The sequence below is a fragment of the Lynx canadensis genome, chromosome D3, assembly GCF_007474595.2.
Source record: "Lynx canadensis isolate LIC74 chromosome D3, mLynCan4.pri.v2, whole genome shotgun sequence".
NCBI classification, from domain to species: Eukaryota; Metazoa; Chordata; class Mammalia; order Carnivora; family Felidae; genus Lynx; species Lynx canadensis.
The window spans coordinates 62029479-62046001 of record NC_044314.2 but is presented as its reverse complement, the minus strand read 5'-3'; the positions used below and the strand labels follow the sequence as shown (position 1 = coordinate 62046001).

General features: G+C 47.7%; 1 protein-coding gene across 6 annotated transcripts in view; it reads right to left on the bottom strand.

The window, feature by feature from the left end:
• PRELID3A (PRELI domain containing 3A) overlaps positions 1–15415 on the bottom strand; it is a 32571-nt gene extending 17156 nt beyond the window's left edge. For 4 of the 6 annotated variants that reach the window (XM_030336952.1, XM_030336955.1, XM_030336954.1 and 1 more), the window contains exons 1-5: positions 15341–15415; positions 4707–4875; positions 3123–3212; positions 2040–2110; positions 1829–1931 (exon numbers count right to left, since the gene is read on the bottom strand). In XM_030336952.1, the coding sequence (XP_030192812.1) occupies positions 1829–1931; positions 2040–2110; positions 3123–3212; positions 4707–4875; positions 15341–15372 (465 nt within the window). In that variant the 5' untranslated portion in view covers positions 15373–15415. Of the gene's footprint in view, positions 1–196; positions 1397–1828; positions 1932–2039; positions 2111–3122; positions 3213–4706; positions 4876–15140; positions 15171–15340 lie in introns of those variants that run through there. The other 2 variants (XM_032595415.1, XM_032595416.1) reach the window with 2 other exon arrangements.
• Positions 15416–16523: the final 1108 nt, after the last annotated feature.

The following is a 16523-nucleotide window of genomic DNA, read 5'->3' as shown; positions in this document are numbered from 1 at the left end:
GACTTCAGCCAGGTCACGATCTCGCGGTCTGTGAGTTCGAGCCCCGCGTCGGGCTCTGGGCTGATGGCTCAGAGCCTGGAGCCTGTTTCCGATTCTGTGTCTCCCTCTCTCTCTGCCCCTCCCCCGTTCATGCTCTGTCTCTCTCTGTCCCAAAAATAAATAAAAACGTTGAAAAAAAAAAAAAAAAAAAAAGAAATCCTGCTTCTCGAACTGCAGACGGCTAGCCACAACCTGGATTTTAAATGGCACAAGAAAAGCGCTGTGGCTTTAAAGGAGACACAGTAACCATTTGTGAATAACCTTTCACCGTAAGCAGGCAATTTTTCAAGCTCAGAAATAAGGTGGTAGGTGTTCTGCCTGAAATTCTCGCACAGGCTCAGGCTGCACCAACACGGGCACCTACCATCTACGCTATCACCTCCTGAGTGCAGGACGAGGGGGCAACCTCACCGCCTTCTCAGTGACTCATCCCACCCAAATCCCAGGACGACCTGCTCCCCTTCTCCTGTCTTCTGTTCCGGCATCGTCCTAGCTGCTGGGATGCACTGAAGTGGTAACACAGCTGGAGCGGGGGGGGGGGGGGGGGGGGGGGGGGGGGAGCAATTCAACACAGCAGTCACTAACGTAAAGTGAAATAAAATCATTTGGCCTCACTGAGTTTCCCCTGACTTTTCTCATAAGAGGTCTCAGGTGGCTTTGGACTCACCAAGTAGTCCCTTCCTCCTATAATTTATTTTCTTCAGCAAACATTTAGGGCGCCTGCCCTAGGCCAGACACTGGCCACACAAAGGTAAGTAAGGTTCTGTCTCCTCCCAAGAGGGCTTGCAGTGAGGACACGAGGCATGCGGCTCTGGGCACTGCATACCCCCTTCCCCGCCCCCCCCCCACCCGCCCTCCCCTGAACTGAGTTGAGCTAATGCCAACATTTCTCAAATCAGGGCTTTTCTTAAAAACAGGGAAGACTTGCTCTTCTATCAGTGCCTAGGCTAAATGCGAGCCAGAAGTGAGTGGCTTTCCAGTTAAATTATGCCAAGCACGGTAGGCATCCCACAGATCCCCAAAATGAAGAATTGCTTCTGACCAAAACAAACCAGGAGAGAGCAGGGGAAGGGAGGACAGCCAGGAAGACGTCAGCCAGTGAGGTAAGGTAAACAGCAAAGGCCCTGCTCTGGCGAGTGACATTACCTTGAATTCGAGTGACATTACCTTGAACTCGTATAACGGCTTCCACACATCCAAGCTCTTTCCATCAGCTGTGCTGGAGAGGAGGGGCAACCTGGACTCCGTGAGCAGTGTCCGCCTCACTAAGGCAGCCCTCCAGCTAGGGACCTGGGGAGGACGGCCTCCTGCGATCCAACCTTTCTCCTGCCACCTCCACAAAGCTTATTCCCAAATCCTGCCAGGGGGGAGGCGCAAAGACGGCAGCTGACTCCAGGGAACTTCGCAGAGGAGAGGTTCAGCCAAAGCCGCTAGGTGCCTATTCAGTAGGCTGTACTACGACAATTCCCGAATAACCTGCCTGAAGATGTTAACGTGTGGGGTTTGTTCTGTTCACTGAGCCTGTGCTATTTTGGCTCTTGGAAGCGGTGGTTGCTTCCGCTGAGTTTACGTTCCAGATTCACCGGGCACTTCCCCTCAGGCCTGGGCCAGCCCTCCCTGCGGCCAGGTTTGAATGTCCCAGTGGAAAATGCTGTGACATCCATCATGAGCTCAGCTGGTAATGGAGGGCCGCAGCACTCAGTAGGATTTCCGGACCTATATCTTTCACCCCCTAAATCTGGCACTTAACACCTGGGGTGCACACAGGGCCCGGGACTGAGATCCATACCTTCTTTGCATTGGATGATATTGTGTTGGCCATCAGACTTTCCAGGTAGCTGCCGAGGCTGATCCCCTTCACGGTGATGATGGCTTCTTGTGTGAGCACAGTCCTACAGAAAAGCAGGAAGTAAAGGGACTGAGCAGCCTGAGGAAGGGGACGCTCCAGCCCACCCTGACCTTGGAATTCAACGTGTCAATCCCAGGACGCGATGGCTTACATTTCAGGGTCCTCCGGATGGGGTGTGTATACCAGCCTCTCGTTCACTGACACCAAGTTTGTGAGTGTGATCTTGAAGCAAACAAAAAATGGTTTTAGGTTTTATTTCTCTTGCATTTCTTCCCAAACCACCTGCTCATACTCTTCCATCCTCAAATCACCACTTACTGAAGCCAGAACAGAAGAAACACGAAGTCCCAGGGAAACCCAGCCCTGGCCGCTCCTTCTGGCAGCCTTTGCATGTCCTCCACACCCAAACCTAAGTCTGGCCTGGCCTCAAGGCACTTTCAAACTGCCAACCCATCAACAGTCCTACAAAAGCATTCAGGGTTACCATCCAGGTAAATGAGCACAAAGTTGCTTGTATAGAATACGATTTTATAAAATAAACCGTGTTTCTAGCTTCTGCATTTTCCCCCAATTTTTTGAATGTGCAGTAGGCCAATATAAATTTTTCTGAGAAGAGTGAAGGGAAAAAGGTGCTTGTAAAATTAGTGCTAAAGGGGCGCCTGGATGGCTCAGTCAGTTAAGCATCCAACTTTGGGTCAGGTCATGATCTCGTAGTCTGTGGGTTCAAGCCCTGTATCAGGCTCTGTGCTGATAGCTCAGAGCCTGGAGTCTGCTTTGGATTCTGTGCCTTCCCCTCTCTCTGCCCCTCCCCTACTCATGCTCTATCTCTCTCTCAAAAAGAAATAAACAAAACAAAAAAGAAATAAAAAACTTAGTGCTAAAAGTCATGTGTGCTGTTGGAAGTCAGGATAGTGGTTATCTTGGGGGTGGGGTGGGGGTGCCCCCCAGAAAGAAGCATAAAGGGGGATCCTGGGGTCTGGTCACATTCTGTTCCTGATCTGCCTGGTTACAAAGGTGTGTTCACTTTGTGACAATTCATTACAGGCATTTTTCTATGCGCTTATTATACCGGAATAAGAAGATAAATAAAATACTGCTAAATAAAATCAGCCTTTCTATTAAAAATAAAAGATCACTTAGACCAAAGGTGGGCTGGAAATAAAATTAAATGAAGATATTACCCACCATCACCAGGAAATACCAAGCACCTTTCTCATCTTAGGCCATTGCTTACATTGGTGGAACAAAGTTCCATTTTCTTTTCTACTGGATCCACAATGGAATGTTCTTTGATGTATGTCAAAGTCCTACTGGTTCCCAAAATCTAAAAAACAAAGCAAAACTAGCATAGTAATGTGTCAAAAATTTCATTTTGTAGCATCAACCACAAAATGCCATCTCATTTACTAATTAATTCCTTTATCTATTCAACAAACGACCCAAGGGGGTACGCAGCCATGGACAGCCCTCCCCAGCTCCTTCGGTGGGTCTCTGTACCAGCAGTGGAGGCAGACATTGAACAAATGAATGGATTCAGATAGAGTTGAGCACACGACAGTAATAAATGCCCTGACGAAGAAAAGAATAGTGAGAGGCGGGGAGCATGGGGAAGGCCCCTCTGCCAGGTGGCAAAGCCAGGGAAGGAGGGCACCATGTAGAGTTCTGGGTTTAGCAGGTCGGCTGCAGTCACCTCCCAGGGCCAGACCTGTGCGCTGAGCTCCAGGCACAGTGACAGGCCAACATGGCAGGAGAGGGAGAATGTGGGCCCACTGGCATTCTGGGTCCACGCCAGGGCTTAAACTCTGTGCTGAGAGGAGGACGGGGGTCCATATGGGCAGGAGAAAGCCATGCTCAGATTTACATTGTCAATGACCTCCCTGATGGCTCTGTGGAAGAGACCTGTCAGGACCGAATGTGTCCCCAAAGTTCATATGTTGACGCCCTGACCCCCAACACCTCAGAATGTGACTGTATTTGGAAACAGGGTCTTTCGAAAGGTAATTAATTAAGTTTAAAAGGGGGTCATCAGGGTGGGCCCTAACCCAGCCTGAGCAGTATCCTTATAAGGAGAGATAAGAACACACAGAGGGAGACGCCAGAGCTGCGAGGGCAAGGGACCACCACCTGCAGAGGAAGCAGGGCAGCTGTCTGCCAGCCAAGGACAGAGGCTGGGACAGACCCTTCCCTCGCGGTCCTCAGGGGAACCAAGCCTGCCCCTGCCTTGATCTCGGACCTCCAGCTTCCAGAGCTGTGAGGAAACAACCCTCTGTCGGAGCCCCCAGTCTGCGTATCCGGTTAGGACACAGGACCGTGGAGTGACGCAGGAGTCTATGGGGGTAGGGCCAGGGCTGAGGGTGGGGGAGCCACGCCACACGTCAGGAGACCTCAGGACCCACAGAGATAGAAAATTAAATGAAGTTTACAGAGAAACAAACCACCTCTCGGGTTTCTCTGAAGTCCTGAGCAAGTGTTCTCAGGGAAGGCTGTCACCTTCTGCAGATGGGCACCAGCCGGGCACGTGCAGATGCAGCAGAAACAAGGAGGGTGCAACTGGGTGATTGTGGGTATGGCCCGGGTAGGGCGATGCGGGCACAGGGAGCCAACGGGGGTGCAGCCCGAGCAGGGCTGTGGGCGCAGCAGGGGCGATGCGGGTGCGGTGGGGAAGACGCAGGTATAGCCTGGGCATGTGGGTGAGCGGGCCAACGTGGGTACAGCCGGGCGATGCCGGTGTAGCCGGCATGTGCGGGTTGGTGTGGCAGGGCTATGTGCGTGTGGCGGGGCGGTACTGGCGCGGCGGGGTACGCAGTTGCAGCCTCACCGCTTTCACGAAGCCGGGCAGCCCCCACTCGGTGCTGAGGAGGCGGTGGCTGTGAAGCCGGCCCCGGCCATCCACACTGCGCTCCAGCACGTCAACTCCCACCACACAGGGGTTCATCGGATTCGGGTACTTCCTCATGGCAGCTTTGATGACAGTGTCCCATGGGTGGCTGGTGGGAAAAATACAACCACCCAGCATAAGCAAGCAATCCCTACATTTGTAAAGTGTGCCACAGAGGCACGGGGGGGGGGGGGGGGGGGGGGGAGGCGCCGGTGGGGGGGGGGGCAGAGCTGCTGTGGCCCGCAGAGTGAAATGAAAATCAGTGTTAATGTTCTCGTTAAAAGCTTTTTTTCTTTTGGCTTTAATTAAAGGTATATGCAAACAAATCTGTCTGAGGCATCCGGCCCCACACCCAAATCCTGGATCTTGTGATCCTTCTGGGCTGACCAGGGGCAACCAGAAGGCTTTGCCTGGGAGGACTCGCAGGACACTGGGGACACAGAGGTCTCAGGCTGCTGGCAGCCGTGTTCAGTGCGTCTGCATTCTTGGCCCAGGTACTGCCCTCACAGGCCACCCCGACATTGGGGCCTTGGCCGAACGAACCACTTCCCACCCCCACTCAGCACCTTCCCGTCCTCCACTTCCTCCACCGCTCCACCCCTGAACAACACTGGTTTCAACTGTGTGGGTCCCCTTACATGTGGATTTTTTTCAATAAATACAGAAAAGTACTATAAATGTGTTTTCTCTTCCTTATGATTTTCTTCATACCATTTTTTCTCTCGCTTATTGTAAGAATACAGTATATAATACATAAAATACATGTTAAGCAACTCTTCATGTTGTCAGTAAGGCTTCCAGTCCATAGTAGGCAGTAAGTTAATTTCTGGGGGAAGCAAAAGTTGTACATAATTTTTAATCTACACCCCTATTAAAATGACAATAACATTTTTCACAGAACTAGAACAAATAATACTAAAATTTGTATGGAACCCCAAAAGACTCTGAACAGCCAAAGCAGTCTTCAGAAAGAAGAACAAAGCTGAAGTTGTCACAATCCCAGATTTCAAGGTAAGCTACAAAGCTGTAGTAATCAAAACAGTATGGTACTGGCACAAAAACAGACACACAGATCAAAAGAACAGAACAGAGGGCCAGAAATAGACCAACACTTACATGGCCAATTAATCTACCAAAAAGGTGACAAGAATATACAATCGGGAAAAGACAGTCTCTTCAGTAAATGATGCTAGGAAAACTGAACAGCTACATTCAAAAGAGTGAAACTGGAAGGACGCCTGGGTGGTTCAGTCGGTTAAACTTCTGACTCTTAATTTCGGCTCAGGTCATGATCTCATGGTTCCTGAGATTGAGCCCTGCGTCAGGCTCTGTGCTAACAGTGCGGAGCCTGCTTGGGATTCTCTCTCTCCTCTCTCTCTGCCCCTCCCCCTGCTCGTGCATGTGCTGCTCTCTCTCAAAATAAGTAAATAAACTTAAAAAAAAATGAAACTGGACCACTTTCTTACACCATATACAAAAATAAATTCAAAGTGGATTAAAGTCCTAAATGTGGGACGTAAAACTATAAAACTCCTAGAGAAAAACATAGGTAGTAAGTTCTTTGACAACAATTTCCTAGCTATGTTTCCTAAGGCAGAGAAACAAAAGCAAAGATAAATTTATTGGGACTACACCTGCCCCCAAATAAATTTTTTTTTGCACAGTGCAGGAAACCATCAACTGAACAAAAAGTCAACCCAGTGAAAGGGAGAAGATATTTGCAAATGGTATATCTGATAAGGGGTTAAAATCCAAAATATATAAAGAATTTATTCAACTCAATACCAAAAAAACCCAAATGATCTAATTAAAAATGGGCAGAGGACCTGAGTAGACATTTTTCCAAATAAGACATATAGTTGGCCAACATACACACAAAAAGATGCTCCAGATCACTAATCATCAGGAAAATGAAAATCAAAACCACAAGGAGCTATCACCTTATGTCTATAAAAATGGCTAAAATAAAAAAGACAAGAAGCTGGTGAGAATATGGAGAAAAAAAGAACCCTCATGGTAGGAATGCAAATTGGCAGGCCATTGTGGAAAACAGTGTGAAGTTCTTCAAAAAATTAAAACTAGGATTACCATACAATCCAGTCATTTCACTACTGAGTATTTACCCAAAGAAAATGAAAATACTAATTCAAGAAGATATTTGCATCCCTATGTTTATTGTAGCATAATTTATAATAGCCAAGATATGGAAACAACCCAAGTGTCTACTGATAAAATGAATGCATAAAGAAGATGTGGTATACATGTACAATGGAATATTACTTAGCCATGAAAAAGGAGCCATCGTGGATCTAGATGGTATTATGCTAAATGAAGTAAGTCAGACACAGAAAAATATCATAGAATTTCACTTATATGTGGAATCTAAAAGACAAAACAAAGGAATAAATAATGCAGAAACAGATGCATAAATATAGAGACCAAACTGGTGGTTGTCAGAGGGGAGGGGGCTATGGGGGATGGGCAGCATGGGTGAAGGGGACTGAGAGATACAGGCTTCCAGTTGCAGAATAAATTAAGTCATGGGGATAAAAGGTACAGCACAGGGGGACCTGGGTGGGTCAGTCAGTTAAACGTCCAACTCTTGATCTCAGCTCAGGTCATGATTTCATGGTTTGTGAGTTCAAGTCCTACATTGAACTCTGCATTGACAGCATGGAGCCTACTTGGGATTTTGTCTCTCCTTCTTTCTGCCCCTCACCTGCTTGTGTCCTCTCTCTCAAAACAAATCAGCAAACTTGAAAGAAAGAAGAGAAGAGAAAAGAAAGGAAGAAAGAAAGGTACAGCATAGGGAATGTAGTCAATGGTACTGTAATAGCATTCGGTAGCTACATCTGTAGTGAACCTAGCAGGACATATAGAGATGTCGAATCACTATGTGGTACACCTGAAACTAACATAGTATTGTGTGTTAACTATACTTCAATTAAGGAAAAAAAAAAGATATTTAGGAAGTAGTAGTACTTTGTAACAAATTGTGAGAGAAAGAAAAGTGACCATACATTCCAGTTTGCCCAGGACAGTTCCAGTTTTTGCCTTTTGTCTTACAGCACATACTAAGAGTGTCCCCTTTTACTTTCAAAGACATCCTAATTTGGATGATAAATTATGTGTTAATCCTGGAAATCAGGAAAGAGGAGGATTCGAGAATGAGCCCCAAGTTTTGGGCTCGAACAATTGTGTGGATAGTTGGGCCATTTACTGAAAGAGTTGTTGTTTTTTTTAAGTTATACACAATTTTCAGCCGTGCAGGGGGTCAGCACCACCTAAGCACCCACATTATTCAAGGGTCAACTATACTTTATTCCAACTTCTAAGTGGGATGTGATGTGAGGTGGCCAACCTATTTTTTCTGATTATAAAAAATAAGTGTCCAAAATACTGAAAAATAAAGAAAACTATGAAAATAAAACCATCCACAATTCCACTACCCAAAGATGACCACAGCGTGTGCAGGAGTCCCCGAGGGCGTCCTTCTCCTACAAGATGCTACCTCTCCTTCTCTTGCCCTGAGCCTTTGAGGTGGGGGGTGGATATCTTTGTCCTTACTTTGTTTCCTGCTATCAGGTCGCAAGCCACGTCCACAGCTGCCCCACTGCTGGGACAATGCTTGTTCAGTGCTAGTTGAGGCTCGAAACTCCTATGGTGGTCCACAGGATGTCAGGCACCACCTTCAGGTATTCAGAGTGGACCCTTCCCCTGAGTGCTTATTCCCCTAATTCTTCCTTCCTCCAATGTGTGTGCCCCCAGAGGGCATCCGAGCCCCCTGCCCCCAACCCCCCCTGGGTATGTCAACAACACCATCGTTCTTCAGACACACCCAGACAAGTTTAAACAGCACGTGTAGACACAGCCCAGACTCAAAACTAAGACACTAAGACACACACACACACACACACACACACACACACGCACGCACCTTAAACAGATTAAACTGGCATCAGGCTCAAACCATAGTCAGATTTATCATATCATCTGCTTTTTATATTTAACTAATGATGAACATCTTCCTAGATCATGAACCTATTTCCAGAAAGGCGATTATAAACAGCTGCACAACAGGTTACCCTGCAGACATTTATATTCAACCAGTTCCCTATGGTGGGTTATTTTTTTTTTAAGTTTATTTATTTATTTTGAGAGAGAGAGACAGAGAGAGCCAGCAGGGGAGGGGGAGAGAGAGAGGGAGAGAATCCCAAGCAGGCTCCACACCGTCAGCACAGAGCCCGACATGGAACTCGAACTCACAAACCACGAGTTCATGACCTGAGCCAAAACCAAGAGTCAGACGCTCAACCAACGGAGCCACCCAGGTGCCCCCTGTGGTGGGTTATTTAGTTTACTCGGCAAAATACAGACAGTAGTGAGCGCTGGTTACACTCATCTTTCATTCATCTAATTCTTCCTTAAGATAAATTCCTGGAAATGGATTTACTAAACCAAGTATCAAATATTATGACAAAATTGAATGTTTTTGGTCCATATTTGACATCCTTTTAAAATATCAGTTACTGACCATTAATTTACTTTATCCTCATAAAAGTCTGTCCCAGCTCTGAAAGTTTGCAGCAGGGCCCAGACTAGAACTGGGTCTTCCAGCCCCCTACCCTATGTTCTTTCCATTGAGTTCCATGACCTCTAGATTGGCAGGAACTGGTCTAAAATTCCCTCTCTTAAACAAAGAAATGCTTTTTCAAACTGTGGAATCATGTCACCGAGTTAATGCATCTACTAGCTGTAACATAAAGGGATGAAAAAGCAGAGATGTGGCTGCACCGATCACTCTGTAGGACCCAGACGCCGAGCCTCCCTCTCTGAGGAAGAAAGGTCAGGGCATGGTCATCCAAGATCTAGGGAAGGAGGGAGAACCAGACACACATGAAAGCTGCAAGGGACCTAGTTACATGGGGCCCTTCTCAACGAAATACTCTGCGGGCGCTGCAGGCTAAGGTCCTAAGAGGTGTTCCCATACAAATCCCTGCTTTAAGCAGAATAGGCTTTGCCTCTTAAAATTACTTAAAACTATCAAAAAGTTGAAGAAATATTGGTATTAAGCAAATCTTACACAATAATCTTTCTTTTATATAGAAACCTTATATCTTTCTCACTGATTTAAACTAAATACAAGCCACTTATGACACTCACATAATAAATAATCCTACTGATTATAGGAGAATGACCACATCTGTTTAACAGAGACATCAACAGATGCAGGAAATAACATTTTTTAAAATAACAAGTGTTGGGGCGCCTGGGTGGCGCAGTTGGTTAAGCATCCGACTTCAGCCAGGTCACGATCTCGCGGTCCGTGAGTTCGAGCCCCGCGTCAGGCTCTGGGCTGACGGCTCAGAGCCTGGAGCCTGTTTCTGATTCTGTGTCTCCCTCTCTCTCTGCCCCTCCCCCCGTTCATGCTCTGTCTCTCTCTGTCTCAAAAATAAATAAACGTTAAAAAAAAAAATTTAAAATAACAAGTGTTAAGTACAGCAAGTCAGTATCACACACTTCCTGGTTGAAGGCAATAGCCTGACACTTACTTGTTTGGCAAAAATGGCGAAGTCTGGCCATATGGAGTGTTGGGGAGGACAGGAGAAAGGGGGGAGTTGGAGCTGCCAGTGACACACTGGCCCAGGCCCTGAGAGACGCTGAGCAGGCAGGTGCCCTGGTGTCAGGGCTCAGGCACAGGGTCTGGGTTAGGCAGGACAGGAATCGGCTGGAATTCATCCTCTGGGGTGCGTGGTCCTGGCTATGGCTTCAGGTCACTCCTGGTGACCTTCAGGTCACACCTGGCTATCACTTCAGGTGATCGGGGTGCAGTGGGAACCTGGTCCCAGGGTGGGAGGCCCCCACCACAGAGTGGCTGCCTCAGAGCACAGTGCCACCACTGAAGGGCCAGGCAGCACTCTTGCAGCGCCTGGAAGGTGGCAGCACTAGGCCCACCTGGCACACTGGGGAGCAGAAAGGAGTAACAGAGACATCTGTCTACGCACAGCCAGGGTGGCAGAAAGATGAGTGGGATGAGATTATAGGATGCCTGGGGTGTGCCTGAAATAACCCGGCAGTGGGGAGTTTGGGGGGGTGGGGAGCAGTGGGTGGGGACACGCGAAGCCAAGCCTGGCTGCAAGAGGGTGACTGTCAATGTGGGAGATGGCAGTGGGCACTCACTATTCTCAGCTCTCCGCTTTTGCATACTTTTAAAATTTCCATAATAACAAGCTTTTAAAAATATATATATAACTTGCCATAACCAAGGCAACGCGTCCCTGCACCCACCCAAAGCAACTCTAGGCCCAGACCAGCGGTTCTCAGAGAGTGGTCCACACCCAGGAGGCTCCCGGGCCCTTTGGGGAGTTCTGCCAGACCCAAAGTGTCTCAATGCTACTAAGACATGATTGGCCTTTTTCACCATACTGACATTTACCCTGATGCTGCAAAAGTAAGAGAGTAAAGCTTGCTGGCCTCCCACCGTGAATTAAGGCCCTGAACCCAAACCTGGGGTCAGCGCCCACTGCTATACATGCACTCAGGAAAACAATGCCAGTGTCTTCTTAAGAATACCCATTATGGGGGCGCCTGGGTGGCGCAGTCGGTTAAGCGTCCAACTTCAGCCAGGTCACGATCCTGCGGTCCGTGAGTTCGAGCCCCGCATCGGGCTCTGGGCTGATGGCTCGGAGCCTGGAGCCTGTTTCTGATTCTGTGTCTCCCTCTCTCTCTGCCCCTCCCCCATTCATGCTCTGTCTCTCTCTGTCCCAAAAATAAATACACGTTGAAAAAAAAAAATTTAATTAAAAAAAAAAAGAATACCCATTATGGGGCGCCTGGATGGCTCAGTCAGTTGAGCGTCTGACTTCGGCTCAGGTCATGATCTCGTGGTCTCTGAGTTCGAGCCCCGTGTTGGGCTCTGTGCTGACAGCTCAGAGCCTGGAGCCTGCTTCGGATTCTGTGTCTCCCTCTCTCTCTGCCCTTCCCCAATGTTCTCTCTCTCTCTCTCTCTCTCTCTTTCTCTCTCTCTGTCAAAAATAAGTAAACATTAAAAAAATTCAAAAAAAAAGAATATCCATTATGAAATAGTAAGACTATTAATTTTACATTAGACCCTTAAGTCCCCCCTCTACTGATATTCTGAGCGAGAACACGATGCAGGCAGGACGCGCTCCAGCCGCACGTGCGGGTGCATGGTGGCTGGGGAAGCACGGGGCAGCTATTGGAGGCCCTCGTGGCTGCTTCTTTCCGGCCCACCACTCCAAGTAAAACAACAGATGGATGACCTCTGGTTATTCAGACGTAGGCACTTGGCAGACATTTTCTCAAAAATTAATAAAGTGAACTTATCACTTCAACAACTGATTGTATTTGCTGCCAAAGAAAATTTGAGCTTCTGAGTGCAGAATGGAATTTTAGAAAACTTGTATTCTCTACCATGAGCCTGATGACTGTGCCATACTGTAAACCTGACGAACCCATATATGCCAAGTGACTGGTGCATAATGTCATAAAATCATACAGGACTGAAAGACCCGGGCCGATTACTCTGGTAATTATGGCTTTGGAGTTGACATTGCAACAAACTTCAGAAACTACCACTTGTCTCGTTGTAGCAGCAAATAGCCCCAATTACTTTAAAAGACTATTAAAATATTGCTGCCTTTTCCAAATGGGTTTTATTCATATACTGAGTGAGGCTGGGTTTTATTCGTATATTTGAACCAAAATAACAGACTGCAAAACACTGAATACAGAAGCAGACATGAGTATCAAGCTATCTTCTATTAAGCCAGAAATTAACAACAACAAAAACATCAAACAGTGTCAATCTTCTTACAACTTCTTGTGCTTTTGGAAAATATAGGTTTGTTATTTAATACAAATGTTATTTACATTAATACAATGGGTCTATTGTTATTAATTTTAATAAGTTGGTAGATATTTTTAAGTTTATTGGTTTTAATTTCTAATACGGTAAATATCGATAGATGTAACACAGATTAAAACTGTTTGGGGTATCTCACATTTTCTAAGAGTGTAAAGGGGTCCTGAGGCTGAAAAGTTTGAGAATCACTAACCCAATGGGCCCTTGATTAAATGGATCAGAAATATGCACAGGGGTGGATGATATGGAATGATATAGTGGAATAAAGGGGGAATGTCATGTTCTTTCAATAAGAGACAGGATAAACTGTGACATATTCATACAATGGAATATCATGCAGCTATGAGACACACACACCTCCTTAACACACTGTTGTGAAGAAAGGGAAATGGTCAAAAGACCTGTACCAGGTGATCTTGATTCCTATTTTAAAACAACAAATGGCATCACATGGACATCACGTGAACACACACACATAAACGTAGTCAAATGGACCTTTGCAACATAGACCTTCAGAAGGATACCCACCAAATTCATAATTTTGTCTGCCTGTGGGGAGAGAGAAAGGGAAGAGCACTGGAAGGCATTCAACTTTTGTCTGCAATGTTCAATTTCTCTCATTTAAAAGAAAAGGAGGGGGCAGGGAGCAGAGGACCAGCACTTAGCCCACAGCTTGGGGGCTCACTGAATTCTTTTGGTGGATTGCCAGCTGCCCTCATTTTGCAAGGGCACCTGGTTTCCCGGAGATTCCTCAGCCCCTCACTGAGCACCTACTCTGTGCCAGGCACTGGCAGAGTGCCAAGGACACAAAATGAATGAGGTAAAAGAATGAAGGACTGATAGAGGCTACTACACCAATGAAGCTCAAAAAAGTACGTGCCAGGGGCGCCTGGGTGGCGCAGTCGGTTAAGCGTCCGACTTCAGCCAGGTCACGATCTCGCGGTCCGGGAGTTCGAGCCCCGCATCAGGCTCTGGGCTGATGGCTCAGAGCCTGGAGCCTGTTTCTGATTCTGTGTCTCCCTCTCTCTCTGCCCCTCCCCCGTTCATGCTCTGTCTCTCTCTGTCCCAAAAATAAATAAAAAAACGTTGAAAAAAAAAAATTAAAAAAAAAAAAAAAAAGTACGTGCCAGACATAAAAGAAGCCAGACACAAATGACTACGTACTGTATGATGAGATTTATACAAAATGTCTAGAAAAGGCAAATCAATAGAAACAGAGTGGTGGTTGCCTGGGGCTGGAGATGAGAGTGGCGGGGGACTGTGAATGGGCATGAGGTGTCTTTGTAGGATGATGGAAATGTTCTAAAGCTGGACTACAGTGATGGTTGTGTAACTCTGCAAATGCATTAAGAATCACTGAACTGTACACTTTAAATGGGTGTTTATCAATAGTGACTTTCCACAGCTGACCATTCACTTCTGCCTGTCAACCAACATTTCATGAACTTCTAGGATAATCCTTCTCAGGTGTTCAATGACAAAACTGAGCCCCAATGCCTGGGCATACAGTTTGCAATGACTTAACTTATCCCCTCTGCATCTGGATGGTGTCAGTTATGTCCCAACCTTGGAAGGACTGAGAAAAGAATCTCTGGAGTCTCTCTCAAGGGGTTTTCTCTGGGTCTCTCAAGGAACCCCAGTCGAGAAAGGCTGCAGGCCGTACAAAAATCAACACTATAACTAGATCCCATAAAGTCTCAAGATCTCATTAAAAATAACTTCAGAGGTTTTAAACCACTTGATAAATTTTTATTTTACATAATTATATAAAAAGGTCAAAGAATGACAATTCCATTTCATGCAATATTTTTTCAGAAATGAAATGCTTCTCTTAAGTGGGGTCAAGGAATCTTCAAAATCTTTGTTCCTTTAAAAAATATTAAAAGATGGTTTCATAGTGTCACAGATCAAGCGACTTATTTGGAGATATCATTTAGGTCACGAAAGTACTCTGAAACAGTTCGCAGTTTTCCATGCCGGCTTTGGAGGCCTTCCATGCCCACAAGTGCATGCAGGCTGAAAGACCCCCAACAAGCCTTCTCCACATTTGGCTTCCTCCCGAGCTCACTTAGCGTCGGTGTTCAATTGCCCTACACAATCTCAGCAAAGGACCAGGCCAGCTCTCCAGGCCTCTGTTCTCCCCGGGTCGCCGCGCGCCCTGCCCAAAGAGCGCCTTGTGCAGGCGGAGAGACGGCCTGCTCCCGGGTGGTCTGCGGAGTGCGCACCATCACTTTGCCGGGTCCTCTCCCGGCCACGTCCACTCGGGCCTCCCTGCACACCGGTGCGCCCTGCCGCGGAAAGCACTGCCCCGCTCCCCACCGTTCGGCCCCCGACGGCTAGCGGAGAACCGTCCCCGCGGCTCGGCCCTCCGCCAGCCCCCAAAGGAAAGGCCGCCCCCCGCCCCCTGGATTTAGCAATCCCACCACCGGCCTCCGTCAGTCAGACGGCCCCTCCATCGAACAGACTGCACCACTCGGCGGGATCTCTACCTAACGTCGTCCTAGCTGGGACAAGGCCTGCTCCTCTTTTTAGGATGCCGGGGCCGCGGTCTGGGAACCGCCAGCGCGGGGCCGGGCGGGCTCTGCGAGGGCTGGGTCTGGGGTCTAGCCTTCCTCGACCGCCCCCAGAGGTTTGGGGGCAGGAGCAGGTGCCAGTCCGGACCCCACCGTGGCCCGCAGCCCGACCTCACCCGAACACGTGCTCCGAGCTCCAGATCTTCATCGCCGCCGGCCGCCGGCCGCAAGGCGCGGGTTCCCGACTCGGACTCCGCGCGCCCGACTCAGCGCGCCCGACTCCTCCCTCGCGGCGCGGGGGCGGGGCGCGCGCGCGGTGGGCGGGACCGGGACCCGCGCTCTCCGGCACCTCTCGCTTGCCTGTCATTTGGCCACGAGGGTTGTGGCGGCTAAAAATAGGGATGCGGGACTCAGCTGTCCCCGCGGATGGGGCATCTGCGCTGCGGCAAGGAGATGCGCGGAGAGCACTAGCTGCAAATGCAGGGGTGGAGGTGAGGGACTAATTCTCATCGTTCAGGTTGTCCAAATTCTCCCACAGCTCTTTCCAGTTGGGCTGTTTTCTACTGTTGGGAAGTATAAAGAAAAACAAAATCTCCTGTCAGCCCCCCAGAAACTCTCCACGGAATAGAAGAGAAAGAAACAGTTTTACTACTGAGTAAACATTAAGCCAGAATGTAATGCGTGTCACAGGAGGTAAAGTGATTGCAAACACAGCAAGAAATCTCACCCTTTAATATAGCCAGGCAGGTGCAACACCTTCCACCCGTGTTCTCAAGTGAGAGGGCTTGACAGCACCATTTGTCACGCAGAGTTCATCCTAAATTTACCTGGCAATTAGAGTGGCTGTTTTGTTTGCTAATAGTCTTTATCTAAAGGAGCAATAAAATTCTCATGTCGTCACCATAGAAGGTAGGTTTGAAGCCAGGTGCTCCTGAAAATTAAGCTAACATTTCAAAGAGATGGCTCCCAGGACTTTGACAAAAAATATTTCTGGGTTGTAAAACCGGCCAAAGGCCCACTTAGCTTTTGAAAACATTTACACACATCTCAAAAGGACAAAGAATTTACAAGTTTTCTAGAGTAAATGCTCTTTAAGAAGGGAAAGGAGCGGTTCTTTTCCTTTTGCACCAGGGAAAATCGATTTTGTTTCTTTTTAGATTTGTATTTACCCTGCACGACCACAACCAAAGTTCAAGTGCAAAGAAGCAGATGCTTGTTTTGTGAAGAAGGTGACCTGTGCAGAATGAGATGTGGCATAAGGGCAGGGACCTCGTCCGGTTCACTACTGAATCCCAGGATTTAGCACAGCACCTGGCATTGAGTGGGCATCCAGGGCCTTGTTTGTGCGATGAGCCAGTG